This window comes from Aulostomus chinensis, chromosome 6 (genome assembly GCF_037954235.1).
Source record: "Aulostomus chinensis isolate RoL2024-O1b breed Wild chromosome 6, RoL_Achi_v1.0, whole genome shotgun sequence".
Lineage (NCBI taxonomy): Eukaryota > Metazoa > Chordata > Actinopteri > Syngnathiformes > Aulostomidae > Aulostomus > Aulostomus chinensis.
Genome location: NC_141325.1, coordinates 22,259,130 through 22,280,447, shown reverse-complemented (window position 1 = coordinate 22,280,447; position 21,318 = coordinate 22,259,130). Strand labels below are relative to the sequence as shown.

General features: G+C 40.8%; 3 protein-coding genes across 7 annotated transcripts in view; 1 reads left to right on the top strand and 2 right to left on the bottom strand.

The window, feature by feature from the left end:
- The window catches only part of npdc1b (neural proliferation, differentiation and control, 1b), a 34,470-nt gene extending 29,663 nt beyond the window's left edge, over window positions 1-4,807 (top strand). The window contains exons 5-9 of the mRNA XM_086207039.1: window positions 1,279-1,345; window positions 2,459-2,540; window positions 2,897-2,976; window positions 3,095-3,194; window positions 3,729-4,807. Of these exons, the coding sequence (XP_086063165.1) occupies window positions 1,279-1,345; window positions 2,459-2,540; window positions 2,897-2,976; window positions 3,095-3,194; window positions 3,729-3,800 (401 nt within the window). The 3' untranslated portion in view covers window positions 3,801-4,807. The remainder of the gene's footprint in view (window positions 1-1,278; window positions 1,346-2,458; window positions 2,541-2,896; window positions 2,977-3,094; window positions 3,195-3,728) is intronic.
- A 2,749-nt stretch (window positions 4,808-7,556) lies between these two features.
- On the bottom strand, window positions 7,557-12,311 carry dhfr (dihydrofolate reductase). 3 transcript variants are annotated; one of them, XM_086207038.1, is made up of 6 exons: window positions 12,213-12,311; window positions 10,752-10,801; window positions 9,187-9,292; window positions 8,842-8,965; window positions 8,602-8,717; window positions 7,557-7,740 (listed from the first exon to the last, which is right to left on the bottom strand). In XM_086207038.1, exons 2-6 carry the CDS (start codon window positions 10,774-10,776, stop codon window positions 7,653-7,655), a joined length of 459 nt encoding a protein of 152 aa, XP_086063164.1. In that variant the 5' UTR covers window positions 10,777-10,801; window positions 12,213-12,311; the 3' UTR covers window positions 7,557-7,652. The 3 variants fall into 3 exon arrangements, with proteins under 3 accessions (XP_086063164.1, XP_086063162.1, XP_086063163.1); XM_086207036.1 differs by lacking the exon at window positions 12,213-12,311 and adding an exon at window positions 11,169-11,329; XM_086207037.1 differs by lacking the exon at window positions 12,213-12,311 and adding an exon at window positions 11,080-11,200.
- A 58-nt stretch (window positions 12,312-12,369) lies between these two features.
- gtf2h2 (general transcription factor IIH, polypeptide 2) lies at window positions 12,370-20,987 on the bottom strand. 3 transcript variants are annotated; one of them, XM_086207034.1, is made up of 15 exons: window positions 20,926-20,987; window positions 20,041-20,130; window positions 19,863-19,940; window positions 19,350-19,386; window positions 19,000-19,086; window positions 18,867-18,917; window positions 18,722-18,776; window positions 18,001-18,106; window positions 17,640-17,730; window positions 17,025-17,220; window positions 14,508-14,571; window positions 14,324-14,427; window positions 14,104-14,206; window positions 13,987-14,026; window positions 12,370-13,205 (listed from the first exon to the last, which is right to left on the bottom strand). In XM_086207034.1, the coding sequence occupies exons 2-15, from the start codon at window positions 20,094-20,096 to the stop codon at window positions 13,095-13,097; spliced, it is 1,179 nt and encodes a 392-aa protein (XP_086063160.1). In that variant the 5' UTR covers window positions 20,097-20,130; window positions 20,926-20,987; the 3' UTR covers window positions 12,370-13,094. The 3 variants fall into 3 exon arrangements, with proteins under 3 accessions (XP_086063160.1, XP_086063161.1, XP_086063159.1); XM_086207035.1 differs by having other exon boundaries at window positions 20,828-20,937; XM_086207033.1 differs by lacking the exon at window positions 20,926-20,987 and adding an exon at window positions 20,453-20,654.
- Between the last annotated feature and the right edge of the window lie 331 nt (window positions 20,988-21,318).

The window sequence follows — 21,318 nt, the reverse complement described above, 5'->3', positions numbered from 1 at the left end:
AACTACAATAAATAGAATCTTTGTGTGCATGCTAGCTTTTAATAGTCGGCAAGCAGCCATATTGATCATAGTCCCACTACGTGTTTTATAGGCAAACACTATTGAAATAATGTATAATAAAGTTGTGTCAGTGCTCTGTGAACATCACCCTCCCAAGGTGTTCCATGAAAATCATAGTTTGGATTGAACTGACCTTCCATGGGTGAATCATGCTTTCAAACCACATCCATCTTAGGTCAGGTGTATGTTAGGGCATAACCCTCCCGTGGGATAGCTGCTTTGTGGAGGTCCTGAATTTGTTGATAAAGATGATCTTTTGCCTGTCTTTTCAGCCATTCACGAAGGAGAGTCCCTCCAACTCATCTGGGTTTAAACTGTTTTTCTACCTTGCTCTTTAATCAGTTGGTTTTCGTCTTGAGCTCCTTTCTTTTTTTTGACCCCCTAAGTGTCCCCCCTTGAGTACTGCCACCCTTTCATCATGAAGGAATTTTTCCAGTCTTGCATTAGCCGGGGCTTGAAATAGTTTGATTCCTGAGTGTTGATGACAGACTCTCCTCAAAATTGTATATGTGTAGTTATCCAGTCCATCAGCAAACTCCTTCTGCCATTGCACACTATTCAGGTTTTGATGCTGTATTTCCCTGGATTACCTAGTATATACTTATTCATGGCACAGTGATTTCTGTAGGAGTCTCATCAGGGCCTGATTATCCATCAGACACTTCTCCTACATCTCAATTGAGAAAGGAAGGTGCTATATATTTGTGTATAACAGCCATCATTCTATGAAATGAGTGGTTGTTCAATTTATTTGTGAAGAATGTATTCTTGTTTGTTTTTGGCTACTTGATGAAAGAAAAATATATTTGATATAAAAATTTGAAATGGGGTAAAATTTGACCCAAGGACGGATTGAGCATTACATAAGAGACATTCACAGAACTTCAGAACAGAGAATATGTTGATCAGTTAGTAAAATTACCCTCTTTGTCTTATGAAATGCTAGCAGTGCATGCTTCATATCTTGGGACTAACCTCAAATTTCATACGCCTTGTGTAACACAGTGAGAATCTACTGCTGCCAGTTGGTTATGCCACACTTCATTAGTGCGTCAATGATGTTTTCAATGCTTATGATAAACATCTCAAATGTTGGGTTCAAGAGTCACTGATGTTCAGATGCCTTGCACTCTCCGACAGGGATCATGTCCTCCTCCAAGTCTTTCAGGTCTTCTCAGTCATCTCTTTTCCTGACTCTTTGCATGTATTTCTTCTCAGTCATGAGCAGCGTCTTCATTGTGGCAGGTTCGCTGGCTTTGATCGTAACAGGAGCCTGTTGGGTCAGGTAAGCCATGTTCTCCTGTCTCTAACCAACCATCTCTCCCTGCCAACATTTGATGTCAGAGACGCTATTAGAAATGTTATTTTAGACCCATTAAGTGCTAAGAAATAAGTTCCAGAGCTTCATCAGTCAAAAAAATCTAAAATTATAATGTCTTGTAACTGAAGGTGATGTCGGATGAAGGAGCAAAGGCTGAAATATTTAGGTGCAAACTTCAGTAAATGTCTTTGATCATGTCTGACCGATGGGGTGGTTACTATTTCACCCACCCATAGTACATGCATTTGAGCCCATCTGTTGGTCTTAAAATGAGGTGTGGTCAGATGCACTGTTGGCCAGTTCCTATCTTGAAGCAGAGTCATTGACTCTAGAACTATTTTTGTTGGTCAATGCTGCACAATTTTTCCTGCTATAAAGTGTGAATTATTCAGGCAGTTCAATGGACCAACACATTCTTCTTTGTACACACACAGGATTGCACTGCAACACAAACATGCAAAACATGATCATAACATGTGACATCAAAGATGATTATTGTGAACATCTTGTCTGCTTAAACTCAGTCTCGGAAGGATTCCTGTTGCGCGCATAGAAGTCCTTTTCTTTTCTCGTCTGGTAATTAGGGCTGGGCAGTATAATGCTGAATATTGAAAACCGTCTGTCTAACTGTGATATTGTGATTGATATCAAGATTTTTTTTTATATTGTGTATTTTGAAAAATGATCTAATTGCAATTATGTTGACTGATATTGAAATGTCGACAGTGTGATTTTTTTTTTACGGTGAACTGGCACACGGTGCTTTGAATATTGCAGTAGGCTATTTTTCAGCTATTTATATTATTTATATATTTCAGCTACTTTGCTAGTTTACAACAAAAAAAACAAGCCAACCCACATCCACAGAGGTGCATTATAGAGCAGTCGTTAATAACTGATGAGTAAACTGCTCTGAACGTGTTACATCTGTGGCTGATACATCTTGCTCTCCCTGATTTCCTTTTATATCTACTACTGTCTGTAAAGACAATCAAGTGAAACATGTCCCCCAAAAGGGGTTCAGTTATTATATTGCTGGGAAAATGTGAACAATGATTCATCATGTTGTTGTTGCAGGTTGCAGAAGAGTGTGCGTCTATCACAGAAGGTGGACTACCCAGCATATGGGCTGGTGAAAGCCCCAACATTTGACAGTTTGGTGAGTAGAGCACTGTCAAGGGGAGACGTGTACTAAAATTTGTAATGAAGTGTGGATAAGTTTAAAGTATTTCAATGTTAATGTAGGTTTTTATCACACGCACAATAATACAGCATGTTGGTAAAGCCACAGTGGATCAAATGAAAATGCAAAGATGTTTTATTCTGGCTCTTTTTAATACAAGAATTGCCTGATATATTTTATGTAATCTAGGGTATAAAAGCTCACCTGTCTCTAGTTTCAGAACTCTGAACATGTGCAGTATAAACATGTGCTGATCAATGAATGTCAGGGGAATGGTGTGAGCGGCTGTGGCTTTATACCTTTGACTTTATCTACCCTTTGGTGTGTTCTAGCCAGGGGACAAGAGGCTGGCTCACAGCGCCCAGATGTTCCACTATCAGCACCAGAAGCAGCAGATGCTCTCCTTGGAGAAGTGAGTCACCGCCCATGTCCAGACTGGCCTCTGGCCTTTGAATCTCCTTGCCCTCTGTCTTGTTTCATTTGTGTTACTCTTGTTGAATATTTTATAATGGAGTATTTAACCTCTGCAGAAAACTAGACAAGTCAAAAGTTCCTGATTCAGGGGCATCAACAGATGAGGAGAACGAGGACGGAGAGTTCACAGTGTACGAGTGTCCTGGATTGGCACCGGTGAGTAAATGCTGCATTTCCTGTTAAACCTCAGAACATGATTGCTGACTTCACAGTCCTCACTCTAATCCATGAATTCCCAGTTTTTAAATACTGTATACTGTACAGTATGTACTTTTTGATACCCATTTTCAATTTAGAGTATCCAATCATCTCGGGCACAGGATCTTTCTGTGTGGAGTTTGCATGTTCTCCCCGTGCCTGTGTGGGTTCTCTCTGGGTACTCCAGCTTCTTCCCACCATCCAAAGACATGCTATTGGGGACTAGGCTGATTGATACTCTAAATTGACCGTAGGTGTGAATATGAGTGTGAATGGTTGTTTGTCTCTGTGTGTTGGCCCTGCGATGGACTGGCGACCTGTCCAGGGTGAACCCCACCTCTCGCCCGTTGACGCTGGGATAGGCTCCAGCACCCCCGCGACCCTTAATGTGTAGGAATAAGCGGAAGACAATGGATGGATGGATGGACGATGCTATCGTGAGTTGTTTATATGTTCACATCATTTAACTCTCTGTTCCCTCTCTGTATGCAGACAGGGGAAATGGAGGTAAAGAACCCACTGTTTGATGATTCCACCCTCTACCTTCAAAGGCTCCACAAGTAAATGTAGAGATTCAGATGTCCGACGTGGCGAATGCATCGCTTGCGTGTGTGGGAACACATCCACTTTCTACATACACTACCACACTCAGTCCAAGCCTTTTAATGAACAGGATGGAGTGTAAAAGACACACACAGAAACACGCACACACACACACACACGCACACACACACACACACACACACACACAGACACACACACACACACACACACACACACACACAGGCAAAACGCCTTGGACATTGACAGGACTTCAATGGGCTGACTCCAACACCTCCTGCTTGACAGACAACCTCTGTTCTTTTAATTTCACTCTTTCATGTTTTTGTCAACACAGTTACAAAGATCAATCATTCTAGAAGATGCCTTGTCTTGTAGCGCGTGTGCACACACACAAATACACACACACACACAATTTTCTGTTCATAGAGCAGAGACAAGTACATGGACACTTTTCTGTTGAGTATTTTCCCACTTAAATTCTGGTCAGTAAATACTGGACCACCTGGTTTACTGAGTTTTCACCACAAACTTTGATTTTATTCATTCAGTGTTTTTTAAAGAATATAATAATCATTTTAATATTTTATGACCACACATCCACGCAGCACCGTGCTCTGTATCAGTATGCTATGTAGCCATTGTGCTCTCAGTCTAGTTCCTTCTATGCATGAATTGATGATGCTGTGTTATGAAACCTGGAAGTCAGTCAATATGCATTTAGAGTTCTTACAAGTTTCTAGCAAACTTGCTAACATTGATTCTGTAGTGATGTCTTGAACGATTTTGAAGGGAATTTGAAACCTCTCTCTGTAGAACTCTTGAGAGGGAGCAACCCATACTGTGTATATGGACTAACCAGGCTTGTCGCTCCAGCCGTGTGATCTGTATATACCTGCTAACATGTACAGGAGAGAGAGAGAGAGATCTTACCTCCCACTCAGTGTGTGTGTGTGTGTGTGTGTGTGTGTGTGTGTGTGTGTGTGTGTGTGTGTGTGTGTGTGTGTGTGTGTACACACTGTACTAGATTTAAAAGTGCTGTGTCAAAAATTTTGTATGTTTCCTTGTATGTTGACTTCATTTGCAGGGCTCCTACATTTTGAGAGGATAGGAGGTTGATCATCAGGATTTGTAAACTCATCAATTGACAGATGATACTGTTGTGGTTCATAATAACCTTGAACTGAAATACAAGTTTGTGGATGAAGGGAAAAGTGGAGAGTACATATGTGCTAGATTGAAGCTACCAAATCTTTTTTTTTTTTAATTTATATGAGACATCTTTTGTTTAACTTTTGTCAAGTCTTCATCAAGTAAAACATACAGGCAGAGTTGAACATGCTCAAGACAAAAAGTTTAGCATCGTACTTTAATGAGATACAAAAAACAAGTGAATGGACTCAAACTAATTCTTTTAAAGATTTTCAAGGAAATGTTTTGTCATTTTGGGAAATAGGTATTTATTTTTGTCGACAATGATTTGAAGAGATTACTCTTATTCTAGTGTTTGAACAGTAAATATCAGGCAGCAAGTTAGCTTATTTTAGTGTGGCATAAGAATAAGCTGGGTTGAATGCTGAGATCTCTGATTTAGATTCTAGCATAAGGAACAAAAAGGTCACATTGTCTCTGAAGCCTTCAGTTAAAGTTAACTTGTGGTTTAAAGGATAATGTAAATGTGTGACATGTGAATTGGCATCAATAACCTGTAGTTTAAAGCACTGAATGACCCTGACCTTTGAGACAACCTACTCCTGCAATTGTCATTTAGCGAAGTGGCAAGCTAATCAGTTTGATTAACTGAGCTACTTTACATGTCTTTCAGCCCAAAGAATAGAAAAGGGTCCAAATTATTTGATGATTCCTGTTATTTGATTCAGTCTAATTTAGCAGAGATGGAAATCTAATTTTCAGTGCACAAATTTACCTTTCAGAACAAAACAAATATGGCACACTGTCACTAAAAAGCTAAACATGAGAAATCAGCAGCTGCTGTGGTTAAAATGAAAAAGACAAACATGGCGGATTAGGTTCTAGTCAACAGATATGACAAGCTTCGGCCAGAGAGAAATGTTCCCCTCTGATTTTTACATACATAAGTGGATATTTCTATTTCTCCTGCCTCACTTAAGTCCCCCTACCCCAAATTATATGTCTTTGAACAGTCCCCAGCATTGGGTGAAGTGCAGTATATAGTCACAGGTATTCCATTTCTTAGGTTGCACATCATCTACCAGTTTGCACCATGTTGCTGTCCTCTTCAATCCTCTCAGATCACCTTCAGTGGTGGAACTGTGCTTCACCAACGCACACATCCACACACACACACACACACACACATACATACTTTTCTGTATAGCAGATACCAGGGATTATTATTGCCTGTGATCTTTAATTGTGTTGTAAAGACTGTTATGTGTTCAGGGTTTCTGTTTGTTTTTTGTTTTTTTTTTACCAAAGGAGTTAAAGGATGAAAATGGACTATGTATTGACTGTAGGTATTACCAGAGACGATTTCTTTTGCCCCCCCCCCCAGATATGACGTAGCTCTGCTTTCCCCTCACCAGAGCTGAGACTGAGACAAAAAGCGAGCCGGTTCTGTTCTTCTGATCATTCTCAGTGATGAATGTGACTTGTGAGGGAACTCTAGAACAATTATCTACCTAGGCTGTCTTTATACTGACTGTTTTCAGATTACAGGAGTTCTCTCCACTCAGGAGAACTTCTTGACCACCATGTTTAGCATGCATGTGGATATACCAGAGCTGATATGAAAGAAATAAATATTTATATATCCTGATGGGAAATGTGCTTTTGTGGAGTCTCCCCCCCCCCCCCCCTCAAATAATCACTGATTTCCTGCTGGTTTTCATGCATCATGTTACAGAGAATGGGCCATTACATTTGTGTGTGTTAATAAACTGCATAAAGTGGCCCTCAAGTTCTGTACAAGATTCATAGTCATGTAGGTGCAGGCACATAGCATCTATCTGCATCCTGTCCTTTGAAGCAGGCATGCTCTTACACAAAGCAGCGCAATTTTATGCCATTAATGAGTGATGTGTTCTTGTTTGTATAAAAGCTGTGGTTCCCAAACATTTTATAACCAAATTCAAGACCCAATTAAAAGTAGGACTTATCTATATGAACAATTTAGGGTATAGATTAGCATTCCTGACTATTTAAATATATTTTCTGTATCACTATGTATATTTTGGCTTGGTAAACCAGATGAGATACTCAATAAATCACAACTTTTTTCATTCATGTTCAGTAAGTCAAATGAATAAATTTAGAGGGAAATAATAGGCTCTCCTTTTTAAACTTTTCCTCTCTGTAAAATAAACATATTAGAGATGAAACGGTCATTTAAAATGAGGCTACTAGGCTGGAATTGGAGAGGAAACTAAACATGGTAGTTGTAGGAGTTGTTCAGTGACAAAATGTTAAAATGCACAGCAACACAAAATAAGAGGTGGACAATCGTGCATCCATCCTCAGTCAGTAGGCACAGGAAGCAGCCAATAATGTAATAAGTGGGCATGACCTCATATTTGTGCAGCTGTAAAACTAGATTGAGCAGTAAAACAAGCCTTTGAGTAAGAAGATATTTGTCCCAAGGAAGATTTCGTCAATGTAGCCAGATGTCACAGATGCTATAAAATGATTTTACTGACTGTATCAACAGTTAAAAACTATTATTCATGGTCTCATTGGTCGTCTCAAACCACACATACTGGAATGTGCTCAACTGGAGGATTCTTTGTGTCTGAAATCAGTGTTTATTTCAACAGAAGCTAAATACAATTCCGTGTGTAAAACTGACTAAAAACAGAGTATGGTCTATTCACAAAATCACAAGAGTTCATCAATGCTCTCATAGACTTCAAATCTGTACTGGATCCCATTCTCCTCCTGTAGCTCTTGAGGCACTCCGGGAAACCTGAGGAAAAACGTCTTAGTGTGAGTTCCATACAAGGACAGTTACAATTTCAGAAATCTAAACATGCTTATATTTACTTCTGAGGAGCAGCTGCAAAATGAGGCTTTATACATGTAAGGACAATTCCAGTTGAATTAAACCTAGATTGCTGTGTTAGCCCTTTTGGTGGCTCTAATCACAAAAGCCAAAAATATTTGATGATTTCCAATGGCCAGTTTTACTAAAATTGACAACTGTGCTGTTGTGGGAAGCTAGCAAATCTTTGGTTTGGAAGAGGGTGAGACGAGGGAGCAGGAGTGCGAGTCTAAATAAGGAGTCACCAACCTTTTTAAAGCTGAGAGCTACTTCTTGGGTACCAATTAATGTGAAGGGCTACCAGTATGACACACACACATACATACATATATATATTGTATATACATATACACATATTTGTTTTTTAATCTATATATAAAAAAAACATTTTATATATAGATCAATCTGGGACAGGCCTACTGACATTTTCAAATTCACACCAATGCAAGTGTGATTAAAATAAAAACAAAATGAAGTACCTTCAGGCTCAGGCCCTAAAAATGAGATGCAGCTCACTGGTGAGTGGTGCAATGGTGAGCTATTTTTAGAACAGGCCCACGGGCGACTCATGTGGTCCTTGCGGGCGACCTGATGCCCGCGGGCACCATGTTGGTGACCCCTGGTCTAAATCATGTAAATAAACAGTTAGAGCCTATGTGAAGCTGCTCTGACAACTTCTGTTTCTTGACCCATCGGAAATCACCATCTTCTTACATTTCAGCAAATAATGACAAAATTACTATGACCAACAGAAATGAACTTTAGAAGAAAAGGAGGAGATCGCACTCTGGCAGGAGATGATATTTGTCCAGGGAGATGGCAGGGAGGAATGTGTCACACTCAAACTGCTTCAGGATTTGTGTGACAAACAGCCTTCTCCTCCCTGAGGTGTCCATCAATTCCTGGGAAGCCATGAGCAACAAAAACACAATTACAAAGAGAATAGTGTGTGCGCGCATGCACAGAGGTCAGTGACTTAGTTTGTATCGTTAAAGATGATTTTTAGCCATCAACAGCATGCGTTACCTTGTACAGTGAGCTGCCCCCTATAACCCAGACCTGGTCAGCCAGCTCTGACAGTTCTGTGTCAACCAGCTTGAGAGCAGAGGCAAAATTTGCAGCCAGGAAGTGTGCTCCTTCAGGGGGGGCTCTGAAGAAAAACAACACAAATACAGTAACACTGCTACAACACACAAGCCCAGTTTCAGATTCACTCAAACTTGACAGGAGAAAGTACATCTGATGCTGCTTGATGATGATGCCCCCCCCCCCCCCCCCCCACACACACACACACACACACAGTGTCATTAACTCTTTACACTGGAGATCAAACTTAAAATTAAATCCAGCTTCCTGAAGCTAGAAACTTACTTGAGCTCCCTGCTGAGGACCACGTTGATCCTGTTATTCAAAGGTCTGTTCTTCTCTGGAATGGAAAACCATGTCTTCCTGCCCATGATCACCACATTCTGCTTCCCTGCAGGATATACACACACACACACACACTGTACACTCCAGCTGACACACAAGTACCAGTATGAACTCAAGATATAGATGGTCATTTGAAGTGGAGCTGACAGTTTAAGCATGTTATTGCAGTTCAACCCGGGTAGCAGCAAGAGTGAAGGAACTCAGTGCTCATCAGTACTTATCCAGTCAGGTGATGTTTAAGATCAAATTTCCCTTTATTGTCAGAGGTTCTGAAATTTGTCTAGCTTTCCATGGCATCTACAATTTCATGTGAATAACATCTCAACATAAATAAAACAATGTTTAAAAGGGGCAATTACTGCAACATACATGGCATCAGATATCACAAAGTGGCTGCAGTGCTTCAGCTTCAACTGCCTGTGCTCAGTCCATCCATGAATCTTGTGGCTTACTTAGAGCCCAAATACTGATTTAATATTCAAGCATCAAGTTTTATTTTAGCTTAAACTTTATTTTAACATTTCTACTTCAACAAATTCTGAATGTAAGATTATCCTGATGAAATTGTGGTCAACAAAACAGATGAAACTAGTTAAGCTGTTTGAAGAGGTTATTCTGTTGCCATAATCCAGTTAAGTTTGTCTCTGCGGTCAAGTATCATCAAATCAAAATGCTCCTCAGAGCTAGAATTCAAATGTCAAAGTATTGTTTCACTGCTGCAGGCGTGTGTACTGCTGTCGGAGAGAGTTTGTTGTTGTTTTAACATTTCTTTTAACTGTTTTAATTCACAAATGTTTGCATCATTGCTCTAAAGCTTAATTTCTGAATGCTTAGCTCTGAGCCAGAAAGTGTGCCACGCTATTTTGACAGCCAACAGGTAGTTTCACTGAGTCATCTCCTGTTTCTGTCTATTTCAGTCAAATAAAAACATGTTCAGGCACCAGAGACAATAATACACAGACAAAACGCATTTTAATACAGTTGGTGTTTACGTTCAGTTACGTTCTGTCGAAATCAGGCATCTAACAAAAGCTAATCATTTCTGAATTGATTTCAAAGAATAGTAAACCTCTAATATGTGGGATGGCATGGCTAAGAGGTAGAGTGGCCGTCTTGCAACCACAGGGTCGCTGGTTCGATCCTCACTTCCCCCAGTGACCATATTAAAGTATCCTGCTCAAGATACTGAGCCCCTAATTGCTTCTGATGGCCCTGTGACAGACTGGCGACCTGTCCAGGGCCTCTTGCCAAAAGGCAGCTGGGATAGGCTCCAGCCCCCACCTTCATGACCCTTAACTGATAAGTGGTATAGATAATGGATGGATGGATGGATGGACACTTATAATATTATGAGTATTTCCCTCATGATGCAACTTGTCTTTTAGTGACACCTCTAGTTTCTATGGTTTTATGATCAGTAAGACTATGCATGGACAAACAGCCTCACACAACCAGTTCTATCAGGACATGTTGAGCTTTGATCCAGAGCAACTCGTGACAGTTACCTTCCACAGATGGAGTCGAGGTCATCCTTCGGAAATGTTTAAACTCATTACTGTCAGAGAAAAATACGAATCATTCCAAGACAAAATTTGACAACTTGCACAAATCACAGTGGTCAGCTAATTCTCATCATGCACACATCCGGCTGGGGTGACAAAAGAGGTCAGTCAGACTGGGGGTCCACACAGTTGTATGTTGCTGCACGTGTCCCCCCTCGAACAACAGGCAGAAAAGAGTAACGCCAAGTCCAAATTATTGTCGCTGATCAAATCTTTAGTCCATTCAGAAAACATGTTTTAAATGCATGAACGTCGAGTCGAAGTAACTTACAGACGAGAACATAGTTTAAGTATTTGCATTCTGGAGTGGCTGTAAAGCTTGCATCAGCTCGCTGCCTCTCACGTTACACATCAGCTTACTTAAGTCTGACTGGGTGCCAGGGAAGGTCTCCGTTATTGCCGATGCCCAGGTCAGGACACACCGCCACGATAGCGTTCAGGACACGTGACATCTTTACACTCGGGGAAAAATTATCCTCGCTTTACTTTCAAAATCACACTCCGGAAGTGACGATTGTGCCCATTCATCGGTACTGCGCATGTATTTCATTCTGATACGGAAGGGGTTTTTTTCTCTATTGAAAACGAGTAATTTATGTTATGGCATAGAACATTTTACAATAACACCCCTAAGCATACACGACATATGTGAAAATGACAGCAAATAGAAATCAAGTCATTTTGTCATTATGAAAATAAGTTTAAATTTGCTCAGTCCTCAAAGTACATTCAGGATCTTTGAACGATATTTTTTTTAATTAATCCAAAAGCACAGAGATGTTTCTTTTGAAAACAGAATTTTGAAAACATTTCCTCAATTTTGAAGGGTAAATTAATTTTTTCCCATGAATGTGGGTTGTCCTAAATTGAATCACCTTTAATGTTCTACATGATAATGCCAAACAGTATTTTCAATTGTCAGAGGAGAGAGTTTATAAGTAAGATCTTTTTAGTTTACAGCCAGTCCTGCAAATCCTCCAAAAACGCACAAAGTACATGAAATGGAAAAGCACTGATCAGTGGTTTCAATTCTAGTATCACAGAAGTTAGATATTATGATCTGATGAGCTGAATATCCAATCAGAAGTTGAGGACATCATCAAAAATAAATACAGATGTGTGCTCATTTATGTTAAACTATTATCTCTCGCCTGGCAGCTCATTTCTGTCCAATACAGACTTGGTTACATTCTGAGAGCCGTTGAACAGAAGGTAACAAAAGCTGATCCTATTAGAATAAACTTAAAACTGTTTAAAAAAAAAATTATAGTGAGAACTGGCCTAGGCTGATTTAGAACCATCCTTCACTTATGCTGCTGTATGCCTAGATTGCCACAACTTCCCATAATGCACTGGGTGCTTCTCTTCATCTTCATATATTCCCATCCATGAATGCATACTTACAAATTCTACTTGTCCTCTTTCTCTTGTGGCAGTGTGATTTTTCCTCTCTCCTCCTGTCACTTTCTGCGTTATCAGAATTAAACATACTATATTCCTGCATATAAAAGAGGTTAAAAAGACTGCTTTTACAGAAGATTCATCTGGTACAAACAAAACGTGCAGACAAACAACTTTTAATATAAATTCCATGTCACAATTAGAGCCATAGAACAGTACAAAAACAGTAAAAACTATATACAAACACATAACGGACATCCTAAGCAATGTGATAGAACTGTTAGATCCATCATGGTTCCCTCTATGTGGCCCTGTTCAGACTTGGAATTAAGATCTATCCTGGGTGATCTGATGACAAGTGGGAAGCTCTTGGCTTTAAAATGAGTCACCACAAGTGTCCTCTGGGATCACTTGTGATCAGATCTCACTTACCACGCTGTGTGCAAACAAATAAATCATTACGAGATTCAACATTATAGAGAGTAATCAACCAACAGATCCATCCATGAGTATCACTAACATTTAAATAACTTAGGAATTACCATCTTCTTTTGGAAGATCTGTCTGGTTTATTATTAGTTTCCATTTGCCTTTTCACAAAACCACCCAAGATCTTTGATAAATCCATCATAATGCTCAATGGGCTTTTCAGATATAACAATATGTTGCCGTCCATGTCTTTTCAGCGTGTATTTCAAATTAAACACAGGAAATCAGCTTACGGGGCGGCCCTTCAATGCATTTGCACTCACACAACTAAAAGAATGTCATCATAGTGATCGAATCTCAGGACACACTGGCTATGTTCACACTTGTGTTCAAGATTGATTGCATCACCCAGGGCAGATCTTAATACCAGGTCTGAACAGGGTCTGTGTGATGGCATCAGGGTCCTGTCTGTTGGTGAATACAGCAGGGGCAGCAGTGTAGGCAGTCATGGATGAACAGATCACACTCCATACAGAACACGCTGTGACATGACGGACAGCTGAATATCTGGAAACACAGCGAGAGAGACACAGAGAGAGAGAGCAGATGAATAATTTTCTGTCTATGTGCACATATTTGTATGAGGTATCAGGAGTGAGATGCATATGTATATACTTTTTCCCTCACATACACACATGCTAAATACAACACAGATACCCACATATATACAAACAGCTGAAAATCTCTCATGGGTGGGGTTATATAGATCTAAAAATTGTATCACAATATTTTTTTTTTTGCTGTAACATTATAAATTGTTGATATGAAAAAAGAACCTTAATGCACAAAATCTTATTGACTTGAAGTCCCAGTCGCATACAGCACTGAAGGACGTGCAAACACAAACACTGATCCAAAAAAAAGAACATTGTGTGAAAACCACTGTCTAGTGTAAAACAATAACAATTAATAAAAGAAATAATAAATCAGAGGAAGACATTGAATCATAATTCAGAATTCCAGTGAAAATGTCAACAGCCATGTGATCTCTAATCTAATTCAGCAAGAATGTATGAAAAGGAAATGCTTCTCTACTTTCAATGTTCAAGTCAAATTTACATAGATCACCAATAATGACAGGATACAAACAAAAACTCTAGTGATCAGGAGGGTTCGTATTGTTCTATCAAACACTGGCCTACATGCTAGTAAAATTGTATGTGGGTGTTTCATTAAGAACATTGATATATTCCAACATAATCAGCCACCCTAAATGTATTTCATGTTGTCAATAAAGGTAGTGTAGTACAAATGAAAGGCTTTAGATATGGAAAATGCACACACTTACACTTTTGTCCTTTATGTGTCCTTGACAAGCTTGACAGAACCTGAAATAAGAAAATCACAGGTTTAAATATGTAGTGGCACAGTGTTTGTGTGTCCGTGTGTGTGTGTGTGTGTTTACCTGTCTCCTGGGAGTGCTTCAACAGGGGTCTCTGTAAAGGCCTGGAGGGGGAAGAGGTGGTGGAAGGATCTGGCAAGATGAGGGGCTGACACCAGAGTCAAACCTTGAAGACCAAGACACACACCAACCAGTCAAACCCCCGGTGTCTCAGCCCTTTTGTGATACCACAGTAAGGACATTCTTCTATCAATAAATTGGCGCACATGCAGTGAGAACTTACCACAGACTTTACACTCCACAGGAAGTTCAGTGTACTTGGCCTGGCACTGCGGACACAAGTATCCCCCCAGAGACAGACCTGGACCACTACTGCTGTCTAAATGACTGAGACACACAACAGGGCCAACACAGTTACAGCTAGCCGACACTCAAGGGCCATAAGGTTCATTTCATGTTCAACTTACGACATGCTGAAGGAAGGTTTGGCATCCTGGTCGGTCAGAGAGGCAATGGTGTGCTGAGGGAAACCTGCCCCCCACCACACACACACACACACACACACACACACACACACACACACACACACACACACACACACACACACACACACACACACACACACACACACACACACACACACACACACACACACACAAATCAACCAACTCAGATCAAAGCTGGACACAGATGTTTCAATCAAAACAGGCTTGAAAACTAAGGATTCATTATGATGTCACACATGTAAAGGCTTGACGCTTGTATGCACAGCTCTGATGTCATCACAGTGACATATCTGTCCACTGCCGGACTAATGTGTTCAGACCAACATACTAGCCTGCATTACTCAGTACAATCGTTCTTGATGCTGCTTTTTTCTGTCATCAACCAGTAGAAGTATGGGGTGGATGGCCCTTTACAAAGGGCCATTCGGTCATTCTACCGGAGGAGTGAGAGTCTGGTCCGCGTTGCCGGCAGTAAGTCGGACTTGTTCCCAATGAGGGTTGGACTCCGCCAAGGCTGGCCTTTGTCACCGGTTCTGTTCATAACTTTTATGGACAGAATTTCTAGGTGCAGCCGGATGGTGGAGGGGGTCGAGTTTGGTGGAGGGAGGGTGTCGTCTGCAGATAATGTAGTCCTCTTAGCGCCATCGGGCCACGACCTCCAGCTCTTGCTGGGACAGTTTGCAGCTGAATGCGAAGCGGCTAGGATGAGAATCAGCACCTCCAAGTCTGAGGCCATGCCGTAAAAGGGTGGTTTGCCCACTCCGGGTCGGGGGGGGGGTCCTACCTCAGGTGGAGGAGTTTAAGTATCTCGGGATCTTGTTCACGAGTGAGGGTAGGATGGAGCGGGAGATTGACAGGTGTTTTGGGGCGGCATCCGCAGTGATGCGGTTGCTAAACCAGTCTGTTGTGGTGAAGAGGGAGCTTAGCCAGAAGGCGAGGCTCTCGATTTACCGGTCAATCTACGTTCCAACCCTCACCTATGGTCATGAGCTTTGGGTAATGACCCAAAGAACGAGATCGCAAATACAAGCGGCCGAAATGAGTTTCCTCTGCAGGGTGGCTGGGCTCTCCCTTAGAGATAGGGTGAGAAGCTCAGTCATTAGGGAGGGACTCAGAGTAGAGCTGCTGCTCCTCCATGTTGAGAGGAGTCAGTTGAGGTGGTTCGGGCATCTGGTGAGGATGCCTCCTGGACGCCTCCCTCGGGAGGTTTTCCAGGCATGCCCAACCGGGAGGAGGCCCTGAGGCCGACCCAGGACACTCTGGAGGGATCATATCTCTCGGCTGGCCTGGGAAAGCCTCGGGATTCCCCCGGAAGAGCTGGTTGAAGTGGCTGGGGAGAGGACAGTCTGGGCTTTCTTGCTGAGGCTGCTGCCCCCACGACCCAGACCCACCAGATAAAGCGGAGGACGACGATGAACCAGTAGAAAACCCTATTGCTACAGTTACCTGTTGACATAAAAGACAATTCAGAAAACCAAAATCTGTCATGTCTGAGTCCTTAACATCACCTGGAGACGCACCCTGCCCACTGAAGCAACACTTGACCCAAAAAGTGTATTTTGCCTTTCACTAACTCACATATATACACATCTTGAAGTCACAAACCTCCTGCATCACTTCTTTGTGACTCCAGAGTGCAAAAAGAGCCAGCCATGTACATTTACCTTGGAGCTAATGGTGACAAACGGCACACAACAGCAAAACTATATAAAAATGTCCATTTACAAATGCTCAAGTGCATCATGTGGTATAATTCACATCCTCTTTATCTAGCTGTATGCTCAGTAATTCCTCAGACTTAAGCTCAAAACAAACCAACAAGTGCAAGCAAGTTACTCCCACTGAGTTAGCAAACTAATTTACTTTGCGCTGCTGTGAACACATAAAAACTATAATACCTAGGCTTCAGACTTCGCTAACAGTAGTGCTGAGTCTGACCAGCTGGCCCAATCAGCTGAATTTGTGCTTCATCATGGTTTATAAACCAGCAATTTTGGACAGCTTTGCTGATGGGTTTTTTTGTTTGTTTTTTTGATGAGGTTGCAAATAGGTTCAAGCATGGCTGGTTCTTTCCGCATACTGGAGTCACTAAGAATTAATGGAGGAGGGGAAAAAGGCAAGGCATTTTCAAGAGCTCAAGACACTAATAAGCGAGTACTTGAGAAGAAAAATACTTTTTTTTTTTTTTTTTGGTTGAAGGATTACTTTAATTCTAGTCTTCTCCAGAACTGTCAGCTACCCTTTCTCCAAAATTAAAATGTATTCATAATTTTCCAATCATTTGAATACTTTGGAAAAGCAGAACTCCAGTTCATGGTGAGACATCTGCCACCAGCACCTGAATCTTTGTAAGTAAAGAAAATGAGGCATGAAAACAAGTCTGAAAAGAGTTATGTTGGTTTAGGAACTAGTAAGCAGACTCGGGGTTACAGGAACACAACCTTTTTACAACAAGTGACCACCTTTAAGTATACTGACCCATTCGTATTAAAGAGCATTCAGATGAGGAGCTGGCGGGGGGAGGTTTCACATGAAGCAGAAGCAGCTCTTTGAAGTGGCTCTCATCAAGGATGACATGGTACGAGCCGCCCGTCTCCCTGGTCAACACCGTACACACCCGCACCTCTGCTGACAGGCCAATCACTGACACCCGCACCTTCAAAGACTTCAGGCTCTAAGAGGGGAAGACCAGAGAGTTATAATCTTACATCCAGCAGGATTGGTAGTCCTGCAGGTAAAGAGTAGAACTAATGGGATGTGTACCAACTATGGAACAACATTTGATATCACCTTGACGGCTCCATCTCTACTTCTTATCTATGATTACTTTACTTAGTTTTTATAGGTTTATTATATCTTTTATCTATATATCTATATTCAGCACAGAATGAATCTAAAACATGAGGCACAATGAAGTAAATTACCTACCATGGATCCCTAATACATCGTCATTTGTAGGAATGTTTCTATCGGTCTGTCACACAGGCTTTGTTTTACTGGGCTTCAGGTACAACGCATCCAACAACTTCCAGACCACAGCTAGAACAGTGACTTCAAACCTGAGTGGTTAAGAAAATTTGACTGTCATTTCACCTTGATCAGCTCATAGATGTTGGCTGGGTCACATGTGGTTAGGCTGCTGAGGATGATCAGGATCTCCCGGCTTGTGTGTCCTGGCATGTGTCTTCATACAGAGAGAGAAAACAGCAGAGGACATTCACAGAAATTATAGGTGTCAATATTAACATGCACACAAACCCCAATCAATTCCAGCCTAACCCCAACCAGGACCTCAGCAATCATATTTTGCCACATTTCATGGCTCTTTGATCCCCTTGAGGAAGAAGACGGGTCCTGAGAAGGTTAGTGTTTCTACTGGAAAAAAAGGTCTCTTAACAGACAAAGTTAACAGAAAAAAAAAAAAGTACACACACTCACACATAGTAGAGCTTACTTGAGGGTCTGTAAGGCCAGATTCAATGAGTTGTACAAGGACGGCTCTCCTAAGCAAACTGTGTCCACAGCTTTCTTCAGAGCAGTAATGTGCTTTTTTGGATTGCCTGGATGTGAAATAAAGCATCACATCTGTTGTATTCTCAGTCATACCACGTACAATGACTTGCACTGTCTTCAGTTCATGGACCAGCTCATCCTGATGGTGTTACGACAACTTCAATAATTCATGTTTATCTGTGATTCATTTGATGATACAAATATTCAAAGAGGTTGTTATGTGGTTTGTGTCTCTGTGAGTGTGTCAATACACAAACAAATGTCATTTGTGAGGTGAGACATGGAGTAAATTTGCTGTTCATTTGTGATGGGACTGAAGCAGTCTGTACAACAGTGGACTGCAATGCACTACAAGAGTCACGTTCTGCAGTTAACCTTTATGAAACAGTCAACAGGGCTTTTAAAATAAATAACCTGGGAAGGTGACAGCAGTTAACAGAAATCAATGGAATGACAAGAGCGAAGACAAAGTCACGTGTTTCATCTATGGCATTAAACAGCAGGAAGGTTTTGCTCTTAATGATGTCAAACGTGAACCCTCCCACATGCTCCCTTGTATAAAACACAACACATCTGTATCAAGTTAACAGATCTATAAATCCATTCGTTTACCCACTGAGTGAGGGTTGATAAAGAATAGCAGCAGCTTATATGACATTTACCTGCCAGATCCGTCAGCTTCTCAGCTCTTTTATTCTTTGTTGTGATGATGCCCACCTGAGGACACAGACCACTTGTTACTGGTCAACATGAAAAGCTCACAATGATTTAATAACATTCCTGCAAAAGCCAAGGATATTTGTTTACCTGACTGATGGGATTTTGGTCAAAATACTCCTCAACAAAAGCTTCCATCAGCTGGAAAAAGATAGAGGAAAGAAATTAAGTTGTTCTGCTTGATGACTACCGGTGATAAGTGTGACGGAAAGGGGGAACTGACCTTCAGAGTAGAGGTGAGGCGGTTTGGCTTCAGATCTTGGTCTTCCATACTTCTGGAGCAGTCGATCACCACATACAGATGACGCATCTACAAGAACAACCATTGTGCATGGGTGTCCATATGTTTTTCCAACAGAAGCATAGAGTGATTCCCTTACTGAACTCCTAACTGATTATGAAGTCAGTGCTTGTTCTGAATGGGGCAACTACTATTATCATCACAGTGGTCCAACACTGAACTTCTTTTAGAGGGTTTTTAGTGCAAACATACATACACACACACACACACACACACACACACACACACACACACACGTCATGGTTGTGTAGCAGGAGGATGAACTCACTCACCATTCCGAGTCTTACTTGTCCATGGCATTCTATTACCCTGTTAGGGAGATGAAAGGCCACAAGGATTTCTATAATAACAAGAAGCTTTTGGAGAAAGTACTGATTTTCTTTTTTGGGGGCTTATCAGTACAGATTTCAATCTCATACAGAGAAATAATACAGCACAACTGTAGGGGTCCACACACATTATAGGCTCAGAAATTAATATATTCTTTCTCTCAGAATAAAGCCTACAAGAAGAGAAAAAACACTATTAATCAGTTTTACACTTCAATAAACAATGTTTTATAAACATAATAGTGTTTTATAAACTACCAATAGCGTGTGAATATCTGACATTGTATTTTAAGAGTTCAAATCAAATCAGCATCCAAGAACTGAATGAGAGGATGCATGTATGCTCCTTGCCCTGGAAGTTAGATTGTCATAAATGTCTGAGTTGCAAATCAAGCATTGGAATGACAATACATAACATCTGTGTATGTCAGTCATACCCACTTCCCATATACCTACCTTTTCCTTTTCGACTGGAACATAATATCCTCCACCGTGGCTTTGAGTGAGCCAGATTCATCCTCCTTCAACACTTCCCTGCATACAAATAAGAAACAATTAAAAACAACCCAATGACTCCATCTCTCTCACATTTTTTGTATTATCAATTTATCATATTTATCTATTTCTCCCTTACCATGTCCTCTCATAGCCTCCTTCCCACCGCTTGGCTCTCTCTGGCTCTTCATCCATGACTGCACAGAAATGGCAACTAATATCCAGAGAACTGGGAAACAACAGTGTCACATTAGTAGATAGGCTGACTAATTTATAGAAGCTTAATACATCCCCTTAAGGAAAAAAAATTACCAAGAACTAACTCAATAAATTTTCGTGAGAAAAATACATATCTGGATTGTTTTCCTGAAATAACAATAAACAGGGATGGGTTTTTTTCTTCATTAAATTTCGCTGTATTAATTCAGGGGGAAAATATTCTCAGGTTAAAGCAAGCCTTTTATCTAATCATTGTAGCAAAGGAGAAAAGTTCGCAAGGAGCAAACAACGACAATTTCATGACAACACACGCATAGATATATTATACACACCACTCTCCATGAACATGTTTATATGCTTGTTCTACTGCTGTTTCTCCCATTATTACTTCAGTGTGTCGAACTCGCTGTGTATCAACAGACACTATTGATTACTAAAAAAAAAATAAAAAGTACAATAAAGAACCAGCTCCACAGCCAATTGACCGTGATAGAAGGAACTTCATGGTCCAAACAGAGATGACGGCCCAATAACTGTTAGATTTACAATAAACAGTCATTTATCTTACTAATAGCTAACGTTATCTTCTTTAACTGTCAACTGTCAACACTGAGTGCGTGTCATTTTAAAGTTATAGTCAGTAAATATCTCCTGAAAGGACGATGGCTTCAAGCTAACAATAAGTTACCGCTATTTCAAAGGTTTACCGGAGGTTCTTTTAGTGATGAAAGGAACGTGAAACCATTAAATAAGATTTGACCACTACCGCTACGGCATAGTATATAAAGATAAAATGCATACGCACCTACAGAATCGATGCAATTCAACGATTGGCGCAACACTATTATCGTCCGTCGGAAAACACACTCTCCTGTAAGCAACGTTCCGGCCTTTTTTTTTTTTTTTATCCACCTACTGATCCAAAGTATGGGCTGTATCAACAATCCCTCAACATTCGCAATGTATGAGCCGAAAACCAGCGAAATTCCTTTGGCTTACTTTATTTTATACCAGGGGTGCCAAAAACCTCTTCCCTTGAAGGACCAAACAGAAGGACCAGACATGGAACAGTATTCAACCAGAGCCTACAGAGACGATGAACAGGCCCGGAATGTTTCACTACACCACTGGAAGAACCCTTTAAATTCTAAGCAGGGTTTAGAACATGGAGCAGACGCATGAATTTTTGCTCCTGTAA

Bases quoted from the DNA above. Each gene is read 5' to 3' on its own strand.
- dhfr (XM_086207036.1), bottom strand. From the start codon at position 11,260: ATGTCACGTGTCCTGAACGCTATCGTGGCGGTGTGTCCTGACCTGGGC. The intron at 10,802-11,168 runs GTAAGCTGATGT...TTTCTCTGACAG, and splicing joins TGGCACCCAGTCAGACTTAA to TAATGAGTTTAAACATTTCC. The intron at 8,966-9,186 runs GTAAGTTTCTAG...GTTTTTCTTCAG, and splicing joins GTCCTCAGCAGGGAGCTCAA to AGCCCCCCCTGAAGGAGCAC.
- gtf2h2 (XM_086207033.1), bottom strand. From the start codon at position 20,502: ATGGGAGAAACAGCAGTAGAACAAGCATATAAACATGTTCATGGAGAG. The intron at 20,131-20,452 runs GTGTGTATAATA...GTTGTTTCCCAG, and splicing joins AAACATGTTCATGGAGAGTG to TTCTCTGGATATTAGTTGCC. The intron at 17,221-17,639 runs GTGAAATGACAG...TTCCCCTCTTAG, and splicing joins ACATCTATGAGCTGATCAAG to AGCCTGAAGTCTTTGAAGGT.